The sequence below is a fragment of the Panthera pardus genome, unplaced genomic scaffold (assembly GCF_024362965.1).
Source record: "Panthera pardus isolate Hobbes unplaced genomic scaffold, ASM2436296v1 HiC_scaffold_16, whole genome shotgun sequence".
NCBI classification, from domain to species: Eukaryota; Metazoa; Chordata; class Mammalia; order Carnivora; family Felidae; genus Panthera; species Panthera pardus.
Window position 1 is genome coordinate 48,089,081 of NW_026526721.1, and position 14,802 is coordinate 48,103,882.

Here is a 14,802-nt window from a genome sequence, read left to right on the forward strand (position 1 = left end):
GAGTTGAAGGAGAGGTAAAGAGTTTGCCAGACAAAAGCTGAGAACTTATCACCACTACACTGGCCTTGTAAGAAATGTGAGAGTTCTAGCTGAAACTAAAGGATGCTAATTAGTTATAAGAAAACATCTAAAAGTATAAAACTCACTGGTAAAGGTAAATACATAGTTAAATTCAGAATACTCTAATCGTGGTGCAGTAAATGACCTATAACTCTAATTTGAGGGTTAAAAGAGAAAAATATTAACTATACTACAACAAGTTGTTAACGATTACAACAATGTAAGGAAAGGTAAATTGACATCAAAAAACAATGTGGAGGGGAGAGAAAAATGTAGAGCTCTTTTTATGTTTGAAGTTGTTATTAGTTTAAAACAGACTGTCATAAATGTTTTATGTAAGCCTTATGGTAACAAAAGCAATAACCTATAGTAGATACGCAAAAGATGAAGAGAAAGCAATCAAAGTATGCCACTACAGAAAATCATCAAATCAAAAAGGAAGAGAACAAAAGAGGAAATAAACAAAAGAATTATAAAACAATCAGAAAACAATGAGCAAAAATAGGAATAGTAAGTCCCTGCCTGTCAATAATTAACTTTAAATGTCAATGGACTAAATTCTCCAATCCAAGCATGTAGAGTGACTTAATAGACAAAAAATAAGAACCAAGTAAATGCTGCTTACAAGAGCCTCACTTCAGCTTTAAGGACACACACAGACTAAAGTCGAAGGGGTGAAAAAAAGATATATCATTCAGATGAAAAGCAAAAGAAGCAGGGGTACCGTCTAGACAGATAATTAGTAATGAAATATTGGACTTAAACTACACATTAGACTGGACGGATTTGACAGACATTTACAGAACATTTCATCTGAATACATATTCTCAAGCACACATGTAATATTCCTCAGGATAGATCATATTTTAGGTCACAACAAGTCTTGAGAAATTAAACAAATCAAATCAGGCATTTTTTTTCTAACCATAATGGTAAGAAACTAGAAATCAATTATATGAAGAAAATTGGAAAATTCACAAATACATGGAGATTAAGCAATATGCTCCTGAACAACCAATGGGTCCAAGAAGAAATCGAGGGTAATTAAAAAATATCTTGAGACAAATGAAAATGGAAATGCAATATACCAAAACTTAGGAGATGCAGCAAATGCAATGTGAGGAGGGAAATATATAATGGTGAATGCCCACATTAACAAAAGAAAGGTTATCGATTAAACAACCCAACTTTACAGTTAAAAGAACAAGAAAAAGAACAAACTAAGCCCAAATTCGGTAGAAGAAAGGAAATGACAAATATCAGAACAGAAATAAATTAAATAGGGAACTGGAAAAACAATAGAAAAGATCAATGAAACTAAGAGCTGTTTTTCCAAAGATAAATAAAATTGACAAGCCTTTAGTTAGAGTAGCTCAGAAAAAAGAAGACTGAAATAAAATCCTATATGAAAGAAGAGACATTACAACTGATTCCACAAAAATCCAAAGGATTGTGAGACTACTATGACCAATTATACTCCAACAAATTACATAATGTAGAAAAAATGATATATTCCTAGAAACATACAACCTACCAAGACTGAATGATGAAGAAATAGATAATCTGAACAGACCATGATCAAATGGGATTCAGTCCAGGGATACAAAGACAGTTCAATGCCCATAAATCAATCAATGTGATGCACCACATTAACAACATAAGTGATAATTTATATGATCTCAATAGATGCAGAAAAGCATTAAACAAAATTCAACATACTTTTATGACAAAACTCTCAACAAAGTGGGTAAAGTGGGAATGCTTCTCAACATAATAAAGGGCATATATGACAAGCCCACAGCTAACATCATACTCAACAGTGAAATGCTGAAAACTTTCTACCTAGATCAAGAACAAGACAGAAATGCCCACTCTTCCCACTTTTATTTGACCTAATGCTGGAAATCCTAACCAGAGCAATTAGGCAAGAAAAACAAATATGAGCCATCCAAGTCAGAAAGGAAGAAGTACAACCATCTCTATTTGCAGATGACATGATATTATATATAGAAAGCCCTAAACACTTCACCAAAACTCTGTTAGAATAAATAAATTCAGTTAAGTTGTAGGATCAAAAATCAGCATACAAAAATCAGTTGTGTTTTTATATACCAACAACAAACTTTCAGAAAGAGAAATTAAGAAAACAACCCCATTTATAATAGCATCAAAAAGAATAAAATATTTAGGAATCACTTGATCTAAGGAGGTAAAAGATCTGTACACTGAAAACAATAAGACATAATTGAGGAAAACACAAATAAATGGAAAGATAATCCATGTTAATGGATTAGAAGAATTAATATTGTTAAAATTTCCCTCTTATCCAAAGCAATCTATAGATTCAATGCAATTGCTATCAAAATTCCAATGGCATTTTTCACAAAAATTGAACAATCAATCCTATGATTTGTAAGGAACCATAAAAGACCCAAATGGCCCAAGCAATCTAAGAAAGAACAGAGCTGAAGGCTCTATGCTGGATTTCCAACTGTATTACAAAGCTTCAGTAATCAAAAACAGTATAGTATTGGGATAAAAACAGACACATAGATCAATGCAACATAATAGAGAGCACAGACATAAACTCACACATATATGGTCAATTAATTTATGACAAAGGAGACAAGAATATACAATTGGGAAAAGGACAGTCTCTTCAATAAATGGTGTTGGGAAAACTGGACAGCTACCTGCAAGAGAATTAAACTGGACCACTATGTTACACCATACACAAAATTAACTCAAAATAGATTAAATACTTAAATATATGATCTGCAATCATGAAACTCCTGGAAGAAAACCTTGTGGGTAATCTTCTTGACGTTGGTCTTGGTGATGATTTTTTGGATTTAATACCAAAAGTAAAGGCAACAAAAGCTAAAATAAATGAGTAGGACTATATCAAACTAAAAAGCTTCTGCATGGCAAAGGAAGCCACCCTGTAACTGCTTGTTGGTTTGAGTGGTTTGGTTAGCTAATTTTACCCCTATGTAGTCTTGAAATATTTGAGCCCTATTCAGGTGGGGCTTCAGTCAGAGGGAAAGAAATGGAAAAGTAGAATATGAAAATATGAGTAATAGGCCCTCAAATAGGGAAAGAGAAATCCAATCAATTAGTTATATGAGCATTTCTGGATACTTGCCATATGCAGACATTGTATTCACCTGGGAATATAGAGAAGGAGCAAAAAGTGGCAGAGCTGGAGGGATACTATTAGAGGATAAAAGAAGTTCTAATCAGGGCCAAAGTCAGAGGAGCAGGGTATCAGCAGGCATGAGGTATCATCAACCAGTTACCAAGCATGTCCTTATGGACATTCTTGTATCTCTCATTTATACAGGGACAAGAAATTCCAGATCTGGGCTGTGCTCCAAGTCTATGGTATTGCTAAGAGTTTCTGGCATGCCCCATCCCCCGCCACACCCCAGATACTAAGTAATTCTAAATGAAAAGTAATTAAAAGAATATGTTTATGTGAAAATAATTGCTCTCTTTATAGATTGTTGGAGTTCCATGCTCTTAGCTAGCCTTTTTGCCAGAAGAAAAGTTGTAAAACTGAGCAATCCCTTCAATTTCTTTCTTCAATGGTGAAATTATTGATTGTTCTGCTGCCTACACCTACAATAAAACTCAGTAAAGTGCCTAATGCTCTAGTAGCTTATTTTACTCCTTGAGAAAAGACGTTTAAAAGTTAATACACAAATGGGGTGCTTGGGTGGCTCAGTTGGTTAAGTGTTCAACTTCAGCTCAGGTGATGATCTCATGGTTGGTGGGTTTGGACCCCGAGTCAGGCTCTGTGTTGACAGCTCAGAGCCTGGAGTCTGCTTCAGATTCTGTGTCTCCCTCTCTCTGTGCCCTTCCCCTACTCATGCTCTGTTTCTGTCTCACAAATAAATCAACATTAAAAAATTTTAAAAGAAAGTTAATATACAATCTTCAGGAAACAGAACTACACAAAAACACTACGAATAAGGGTATAATGGCTATTCCACATGCCTGCTTTGTTCAGCCAGGTTTATAGTTTATGATAACTTGCTGCCTCTATTCCAGTTTACTTTTTGAGCCAAGATTTTATTAAATCAAACAAACAATATTACTAAACTGTCTTTGTGTCAGCTATAGGAAACTTTAGTATGTTTTAATTTTAGAGGGAGAACTGTTCTCTATAATCCTCCCAAGCTACAGAGGACAGAAGTACAGGAATAAGTTAAGTGAACTTGATTTAATTACCAGACAGAATACATTTTGCGTGGAAATTGCTGGGCCACATGTAAATCTGGTACACGCAATGGATTCTTTAGTTTTTTAGTCAAGTGAGGAGACAAGGGCTCACTTGAAGAGATTATAGGGCTTTTTGTTTGTCTTTACTGTATAGCAATTATGTGTGTCCATCTATATTGTCCAGCCTACCAATGGATTATTCAAATATGAGATAGAAACAATTTGTCTGAAAACAAATTGGAGGCCACAGACACAGACTTAAAGAAAAATGCTTTCTCTACTTCTGTAATAGAAGGACAATTCAACTTGCTGTAAGGCTTAACCTAGCTTTTCATTTTAATGTCAGTTCCAGTTTCCCACTGATTCTATGCATGTCTTTGGATATCATAAGAATGTATCATTTTAGAGGTGGGAGAGACTTCAAGATCAATTTACCTCACACTCCCTGTCCCCGTAAGCAGTGGTACAAGACTTACTGTTTAAGTCATATACTTTGTCAGTTCTTCTGCTCACAGAGCTAAAAATAATCATAGTTGTCTTTACACACAAAGTGGTTGGCTATAGATTGGAGAGGCTCTTCTTACTATTTTTCTTTTAGCTCAACACAAGCCACACACTGAGGTTTCATGATAGAAATAAATGGAAAATATATACTGGGGAGTGGGCTAGGTGGGTACCGATTCAGGTGGACACCAACATATCTGTATTTTCTTTGCATTCTAGGGGTGGGGGTAGGAGAGGGGTCTTGCAAAGAAAGAGATGGAGTTGTGTCACAGCACTGTGCCTCTGTTAGCACATCTCTTCTGCTTCATCTGACTAAATAGTTATGGCTCCATTCCAACACCCCTGTTCCCTGTGCACATATATGACCAAAGCCCATTGTAGCTGCAAGCATCTGTTGGCAAGGCTGGGGTAGTCCCCACTGTGCCACCTTTGGAACTACAGCCTGCTGGCCCAGAGCAGCCTTGGGGCTTCACTCCCTACAGACAGAAACATCTCACAACACATATGCAGCCAAACTGTTCTTCAGCAAGATAGCTACTGTCCCTTCCTGTGGCTATTTTTTGAGCTTTTGCAGAAGAGGTAAAAATCCTGGCTAAAATGTAAAAACAGGCAGGGAGAAGGTGATCATACACTGTGAGAAGGAAACGGTAACACAGTCCACTGTGCTTTTGGTTCTAGTGTGTGAACATTTAAAAGTTTTACCTAAAAAGCTCTGGGGATCTATTTTCTCTGCATTGACTCTCTTGGGTTAGATGTTCTAATGCCAAGCTCTACTCCACCCATTTCAGTGTGTAATAAATGATTACCCTGTAATTATCACCTGTTTTTACATCTCATGATTTTTAGTCAGGACAAATCATGGAAAATGATACTAAAATAAATTATATACATGTGTCTCCTGAAATTGGAACACAGTTACAGTAATTCTTTCGGAATTTATTATCTTCTAGCTTTTCAAATAGGGTATCCCAGAACCTCATGTTGGGGTGGTGGTGGTGATGAATTTTACCAACTATAACTCAAAGTTTGCCTGTTGGGAATTCAACAGGCACTGAAATGTGACTAAAGTCATTCTTTACAGGTAATAAAAACCACCTGGTGGCTGCATGCTGTACATACTTCCTCTTTATTTTATAGCATGTCTTTTATTAGCATTAATCTTGGATCATGGCTGGGCAGAAAAGATATAATGGAAAGAAATCTTGCCTTAACAACTTAAGATAGTATGGAAAAAGCTTACATCGAAAAAACCTACAAACCTAAATTTGGAACTCATAATTTTATTATTCTGGCTGTAACCTTGCTGTCAGTAGTAACTTTAAGGACTACTTGTATTTCACCGAAGTCATGCACATGGACTTGATTTGAAAGAACGATACTGTTGTTACTCTTTCTTTTCTTGCCATCCTGTTCTATTCAATTCTATCCTTTACCGTCAAGTTCTAGTCTCAAGTATTGCAGGAGGCCTTCTCTTCTCTTCTAAATTGCAGAACTTCAGTGTAAGTCCTATGTGATCTTTTATGCTGTCTTGTGATGCTGTCCAGCTGTTTCATGGCTGTTAGTTTTGTTTTCCCAGGTGCTTCTAGGCTTCAGAAATATCAGATTAAATGAAATAATTTGACTTCAAATTATCCTTACTTAACTCATGAAGTTATTTTGATTAATAGAGGTTTCAAATCATAATTTTAATATTTCAGCTGAAAACATTTTTTTTGCTCATTAAGTGGACAAATTCATCTCTAGCATACCTGTTAAGAGAACATAGAATGCATTCTTACTCACTGGGGTCTGGGATCTACTAAACTACTTGAACACCACAAGGCTCCACACATTGTAGACTAAACAATTTTCATTAGAGCACCTTTATATCCATGTGTATTATATCTACTCCCAGTGGGGAAATGCTTTTCAAACTGCTGATATACAACTTTTAAATCATGACCCATTAGGGACTATCAGTATAATCCTGGTCAAATCATATATATGACTATCAACAGTCTTTATGTCTGAACTGGATTTCATTCAATTATATGAAACTCTAAAAATAACATAAAATAAGCCAAATACAGACACATTGAGTGGCCCCAAATTTATGCCAACTGGAAAAACTTGGCATGGGATTCTGATTTCAGGGAATCCTACACTTAAGATTACTTTTTCCCAAAGATGATTCCAGAAAGGGCCTCCTTTGAGCTTTGCTTGTCTTGAGATGAGGATAGTTTTAGGGGTCCCTCCTTTGAAGACCCACTGATGAAGGACAGGAGTGACAAATGAGATGCATATCTTAGGGTGAGATAAAGGGGACTTGGCTGTAAATTCCAGAAACAATTAGTATAATTCCTACAACTGACATAAACTCCAGAAACAATTAGCATAAGTCCTACAACAATTCATAGCAGAAGCTAGATGTGAACTCCATGACTAGTCCTGTGATTCCAGAATGAAATGCAGCTTAGCCCAAAGGTACGTTTGTCTTATGCACCTATTTGGCCAAATAGGCAAGATGCCAAAATGGCACTCTTGCAAGACATTATCAAAAAAGTTCTTTTTGTTAGCTTTATTCTACCGACTGTTACTCGTTACAAGTAGCTCTAGTATCAAAAGTGATTATTCCAACTAAATCAATGTCAGGAAAAAACTAAATTTGAAGTTGGAGCAAGTCACTCCCAGTAAGCAACTTTCTGGCTCTCCCCATCTCTTGACTAAGTTCTCTGATCTGGCAGAGAAGGCCCTCCACAACATGGCTTCTACCTCTCGTTGCTTCCACTGCCTCTGTTCACTTTTCACCTCTCACACTCATGGAAGTAGCTGATTGTTCACTGCACACAATCATACCATTTGGGCCTCTGCTCTAACATATGCTAGTTTCTCTGACGTTTCTTTCCCCTACCACAGTTACCTAGCTAACTCCTTCCTGCTCTTCATTTAAGCCTCAGCCCAGGTGTCACCTCCTCCACAAAGTTTTCCCAATTTCCCCAGACTTTGCAAAGTGTCACCCACTCTGTGCTCCCCTTGCAACTTGTATATATTTTTGCCAGAGCTCTCACTATTTTGTGTAGAATAATCAGTTACTAAAAGACTACCCCACTACCTCAAGTCCTCAAGGACAGGCACCATGTTTATTCAGTTTTGTGGTCACCACACCAAGCACACTGTTGGCACTTAATAAATGTTAGCTGAGTAGAAACACAAACCTGTTACAAACAAATCAGGTTTAAAATGTCACTTAAATAATTATTTTCTACATCTGATCATGAGTCATAGGTGAACTTTGAAGGTGAAGATTTGAAGGTAGCCTAATTCAGAAAAGGAACACAATATTTAGAAATTAGATGCTTTTCAATGTTTTCAGTATATTAAGTGGCATAAAAAGCAAGAAACTATAAAGAAAAAAACTTCCATGTTCTGTAAGCCCAAATTCACCTCTTAAAAAGTCCAAATTAAGTAACTTTTTCTTCTTTACTCTTCCCTTAAAATATGTTATGTTAAAAATAGTCTCTCTCCCTGTTAATCTCTCTAAGGAAACAGAACCAAGATCATCAAATGAGTTTTTACTGAAATACATGCTTATTTTGGCTAACTTAAATCCTTTAAAAAAAATTAGCAGTTGTAAAATTTTCCATATTACAACTCAAAATAGAGAACTTTAAAGAAAAAAAATACCTGTGCAAAGTATTATATTTATAGTATAGGACTACAGTTTATACACAGCAAACCATCTAGAATTAACTAGATGCTTCCTTTTTTTCATGAAAAGATTATCAGTTTCCTTGTTGTCAGAACTTTACTAGGCTCTTTTGAATATCATAATCAATACCTGATTCAATTCAATCAACTGATGACAATGGAAGATAGAAATAAAACTTATGAAAAAATTTTCTAATGCTGGAGTTCCAGTCTTTGCCTCTGCTGGTCTTTATCAAGCTATGAAGTATTCAGGAAACCTTATCAAGCTATGAAGTATTCAGTCTGGAAAAATTCCTGATTGTGTCTCTCTGAAAATTGATCTATGTTGCTTGGTGCACTAGAACGTAAAGTGTGAAGATGTTTTTGTTTTAACTGAAAGCATAGTTTTCAAATAGTGTCTTGGAATTTGAGGAAAGAAATTGATTTTCCACAAAGAGTGATATTTAGTCCCCAAATGAATTTAGTACATATTTTTTTAAAGAAATGCTTGGCTGTATCCTTTTGAGAATTTCCTTGAACAATAAATTTGATGATTTAGCCATGTAAAACAAAACAAAACCTTCCCTATTACATTTCTAGAAGTGCATAAAGCCCTTATTTTTCTTCCAGTACAGTGAGCCGATAAAATGTTGGATATTTTAGATTTAAAAAGAAATGACAAAACCATACAGTAATGTAAACAACCAGGTACCAATAGGTAATAAGGGATGCCAAGAAAAATTGTTTATTATAGAGCATTGGTAATAATATATGTGTCTATTTTCAAAAATGTATTCTCATTTGTTTATTATAAAAAGACCCAAAATGAAAAGACCACTATGCCTGGGAATGGTCTGTAGTTATTTTAAGCATTAACTATCACAAACTTTCATCTACTTTTGTTACATAACTTTTATATCCTTGCCCTCTTCTTTCCAGCATGCCAGCCAAATTCTTCTGTTTCACATTTAGTTTACATCCTACACACTCCAGTTGTGTCTCATCCACAGAATTTTCCTTCTCTCCATTTTGGTATTTAATATCAACATTTGATATTAATGATCCTCTATTTTTCAATGTTCTCCCCTATAGTGTTAACTTACAAGACCATCTTGTCAGCTCTTGTATCCCCACCAATAATTTGTGTATTTGCAAAACATGACTCTAGAGGTACCTACTCCTATGCACAGAAAGCCAAAGAATGAAATGCAAACTACACTGTCCCTTAAGACAGAGATGGATGATGTCATTTCATTCCTTTGGTGATGATTTATGCACTGTCAGAATTCACCTGTAAGAGCACAGGTGGCTTACCTTGTATCTGGTTTTAGATTTTCTACAGTGGAGAAGGTTTGATTTGTAATTTGAATGGACTTGTTCTTCCCGCTGAATGTCCCATTTTCTCTGGATATAACTTCATATTCTGAAAAGTGAAAAAGCCAACAAATACTTGTCTTTATGTCCCGGCTGATTTAATTGCTCTTAAGGCTAACAGCATCATAAAGTCACTCTCATAAAAGTGAGCAATTTAGATTGTAGTTACTGAGATGTACTGATCTTATACATTAGCAATTTGCAGATGGGGATGGCCAATGGATGACAAAGGTCCCAAAGCATTTTGGGAGTTGCTCATTGATCACATCTGCTTTCCCTTTACTGGAACATGAAAGGCTTGGTAACTGTGAAGACTGATGATGAACCTGTGGTATCTTTGGATACTGGTAACTAATGATTTTGCTAGGCAAATCAAATAGTCTGTCATTGTTGAAAAACCCAGTGTGGGGAAAGTGCTGTATGAGAAGTGGTACTTAAGTAGAAGGCACGTTTCTTCTCTGTGGGGCTTTATTATATTGCTAGGGAAAAGACCACTGCATACATGGTTCTGTTGCAAAAATATATCTATATATCTATATCTATCTATACCTATTCCTATACCTATATCTATACCTATACCTATATCTATATCATCTATATCTACATATCTTTGGGTTTAAAACCATCCAGCAAATAGCAGTTAACCAAATAATGAGTGACAGTTCATTATTGGGAACTATAGAATTATGAAATTTTTCTACCTACTGCTTACATAAGTTACAAAAGATTTGTACCTACTGCTTACATATGCCTCCTTGAAAATAATCCTTGTTTTTTAAAAAAATCATTAAAGTATGAATGGAGATCTGCATAAATTTCACCTAAAGACATGTTTCTATGAACTTGCAGGGCTTATCAAGAGAAGGGCTTTCAGATTCAGAACATAATTTATAAATTTGTTAATTGGCTTTTCCACCTCTTAATTGGAGTTTAATGTATGTGACAAGGTCACACAGAAGATTCAAAACTTGAAAAATAGAAAACAGAAACAACCCCTACTCAAAATCAGCTCCATAAGTGTGAAGAAATATACAAGTGGTAGCCATCAGGAAAAGTGGGAAAAAGCCACAAAGGGTGGCAATTTAGTGGGGATTTCTGCTATTAGCACTAAGACCAAAGGTGGGAGATGGAGACTGGAAGTAAAACTCAAACTATGGAAAGACTAGAAGACATAATAATCAATTTTAATTTGGGAAGGATTTTTAATGGTATATTTTAAAAATCAAAAAAGGAGGATGGCTCTTTCTGATTAATTCTGTATGACGATCCTTCTAAAAATTGAAAATTAAATCAGAAGGCAATGGCCATTGTATCTGGATATGTTAGCACAGCTACCAAAGGACTAATGGCTAGTATTTAGTGTTCTTTTCTCAGAAACTTCTGTTCCTTAACCTATTTATGTTGGCGTTCTATTCTCAAAGAGGACAGAAAGGGAGGGAAGGGAAGGACCTTGAATTCAAATATATCCATTTTATATCTGTTTCTCAGCTGTGAATCAGTATTTACTAGATAGACAAAGATGGGAGTAATTAAAATGGATTTTTAAAACTGGAGACTGCTTGTTGGATACATGGTAAGATATGCTACTGATGAGGAACCCAAAACACTCATGACTTTTCTATTAAAGTTAAGGTATGGGAAAGGCTAGTCCAAAGGATAGAGGAGTGCTGTTTTGGAAGGGCACATGCACCCCAATGTTTATAGCAGCACTATCAACAATAGTCAAATTATGGAAAGAGCCCAAATGTCCATCATCTGGTGAATGGATAAAGACGCATATACAGACCAACACACACACACACACACGTATACATACACAATGGAATATTACTCGGCGATGAGAAAGAATGAAATCTTGCCATTTTCAACAATGTGGATGGAACTAGAGTGTATTATGCTAAACGAAATAAGTCAGTCAGAGAAAGACAAATAACATATGACTTCACTCATATGTAGAATTTAAGATACAAAACAGACGAACATAAGGGAAGGGAAGCAAAATAATATAAAAACAGAGAGGGGACAACCCATAAGAGACTCTTAAATACAGAGAACAAACCAATGATTGCTGGATGGGTGTTGGGTGGGGGGATGGGATGGGCTAAATGGGCAAGGGGCATTAAGGAGGACACTTGTTGGGATGAGCACTGGGTGTTATATAAATTCTACTTCTGAAAACATTATTATACTGTATGTTAACTAACTTAGATTTAAAATTTTAAAATCTATAAAATTAAAAAAAATAAAAATAAAAGATAAAAAGTTGAAAAAAAACCCAAAAGGACACTACATGACTCATTGAAAAGTGACAGACCAAGCCATTTGCCCTGATCTCAGTTTGTAAAATGTAATAGCTCTTCATAGTGTTGCTTGTGGGGATTAAACTAGGAATATATGGAAAGTGCTCAACAGTATTTTGCATATGTTTTTTCAACAGGTGGTACCTATTATTATTACTTATTATCCCTGAGTTGTGTTTAAATTTGAAAGATTTCAGTTGGAAAGACTCAAGTGTCGCTTCGTCACCCAAAGAAAAATTTGTATGACACTCCCATTGAATTTGCATGAAAGCAACCACTTTCAAGAAACATCTTTGGTGTGGGACATTAATCAGTGACTGTGTAATATTCTTTTTAATATTACCCCAGACTCAGTACTAGAAACTCTTACTGAATATCTTCTCTAATTTTCTTTTGACTGAGTTTTAAATGTTCATTTAATACTATTTTCATCCTGAAAGATTCAAGTTTTCAAAATGGACACAGAAGTTACCTTTGTAATTAAAAAACATATTTAGAATTTCAGAATTCTAACTTCTGAATGTGTATTCTTGGGCCTTATAAATATATCTTTCATTTGTAATGCTTTAAAGAAATAGTAGCTTTTTCATAAATTCACTATACCATAAAAATGGAACATTAATGCTTGGAATGAACATTTATAGACACATTCTGATTATATTTCAGAAAGTAAAGACAGCCACTTAGTATGTGTCCATATTTCTCACTTTAAAATATGGGGTTTTATTTATAAATTCCTTAACAGTAAAGATATAAGGAACCTATAAAGAAGTAACACTGAATAAATGGTCTTTTCCCCACTCAGAGATTATTATTGCCCTATTATGAGATGATTTACTTAATAGAAAAACACTATTTATTATAAAGGTTGGGAAATCACATTCTGGTCATGAAAATAATAATGGTGACACTATTTCTACCAGTCCTACTATTGCTACTACTGACAAACATTAATTTAACAGCTTCTAACTTACACTGTACATTCAAATTCTGGTTAATTTTTGTCCTCATGATAAGCTGATTACAATGGAAGTTGTTGTTGTTGTTGTTGTTGTTGTTGTTGTTGTTGTTGTTGTTACAAATAAGAAAACTAAAGCAAGGAGGTAAAGTGCATACCCAAATTGCATATAGAGAATACAGCTAGTCTGGGATTTAAATCTACGTTGGCATGCTCTTGGCATATCACAAAGCACCACCCCACAACTAATTTAAATTGTCCAAGGACTCAGGCTATGGCCCATTTCTCAGGTGTATCTATTTCTACTTTAGTGTAGAAAAGACATGTAGAAGCAACTGAATTTGGGTGTATTTATTATAGGTAATATGTGCCTGTTGATTAAAAGATGATAGACAGAAGCCAGCTAAGGGAATAAAGAATATGTTTCACTCCTTTTTTGTTATCTTTCTCAATCCTTTCTTGTAAAGCCATTTCCAGTGATTTGAGAATTAATCGTATTATCTGAGCTGCTGGTTTATAAAAGATCACATTTGAAAAAAAGTGTTATTTGAGAAAACACTAAAAATAAACAAAAGTGAAAAAAATAGAAGAGACTATTAGGCTATATGGTCTGACATTTAAATACAGACTGTGTAATGATTAAATATGGACTTATTTCTATTTAGAAAATATTATAGCTAAAGAGATATGGACCTTATCTATAAAAGCTGTTATTCTAAGTCTAATGTCTTATGAAAGATCTCAAGCAGTCCATTAACATTTAGTAACAATGTTACAAAAGGAATTGGTTAAATGGGTAAAGTATACCCTATTCATTATTTTTTGTAGATTACAAGTTTATACAATTAAAAAAGGTTTCATGATGAACTGGAAAGGAAAATCATTTTGCTTTTAAAAAGTTAAATCAGAAATTGACACACCAAAGTGAATATATATTAGATGTATTAGATTAGATTTTAGATATATTAACCAGTTCCAACTTGATGTCCCACATCTTCAAGGCAAATGAAATTTTATAGATCATTTGGTGTTATGATAACTAAGCCTCAGACTGTCAGGAGAACTCCTTATTAGCACAGTATATGAATTGGGAGTTCTGGACTTTTTCATCTATGTAGATAATCAATGCTTAGAGATTTATTGTTTTTTAGATACTGGGATGGTAGCACCTACTGGCATAGTCCCAAGTAAAGAAGCAGGACTAGACAAGTCCCCAGGAAACATGAGCAGTGGCTGGTTCTTTCCCAAAACAAAGGCAAGGTCTGCATGAGAAATGAAATTCACAAAATATGGTTTAAAAAAAAAAGCCAGTTAAGCAAAGATAGGCTGCTTATAGTGAAAGTTGCCCAGACCAAACAGTTTTGTCTGAGGAGAAATAGCTGCTGTTTACTCCTTTATTCACAGAAAACACTTTTGGCTGAATCTCCCACTTCCTCCTTTCCCCTGTATACTTCCCTCTACCCATCCTGATAGCTTCTTAGTGAGCTCCTCTAAATTCTGTCTACCTGTTCCATGCACAGCAGGGCATGGGCAATGGGGGGCTTGTGTACTCCTGCAATTTGCTATATTCCTCTAGCTGACTCTGCCCCTTACCTTTTCTCCCTCCTCTCTAGTTTGACTAAACTGTTCATATGAAGAATTAATTCGCATATAATAAATTCAAAGACTGACTTAGGATTTCTTAGTTTTCACAGTCATTTTTAGAAGGATTGGGCT

At 35.1% G+C, this 14,802-nt stretch overlaps 1 protein-coding gene across 39 annotated transcripts in view; it reads right to left on the reverse strand.

The window, feature by feature from the left end:
- ABI3BP (ABI family member 3 binding protein) overlaps positions 1 to 14,802 on the reverse strand; it is a 256,218-nt gene that overhangs the window by 11,777 nt on the left and 229,639 nt on the right. For all 39 annotated transcript variants that reach the window (XM_053903274.1, XM_053903276.1, XM_053903280.1 and 36 more), the window contains one exon: positions 9,769 to 9,877. In XM_053903274.1, coding sequence (XP_053759249.1) covers positions 9,769 to 9,877 — 109 coding nt within the window. The remainder of the gene's footprint in view (positions 1 to 9,768; positions 9,878 to 14,802) is intronic.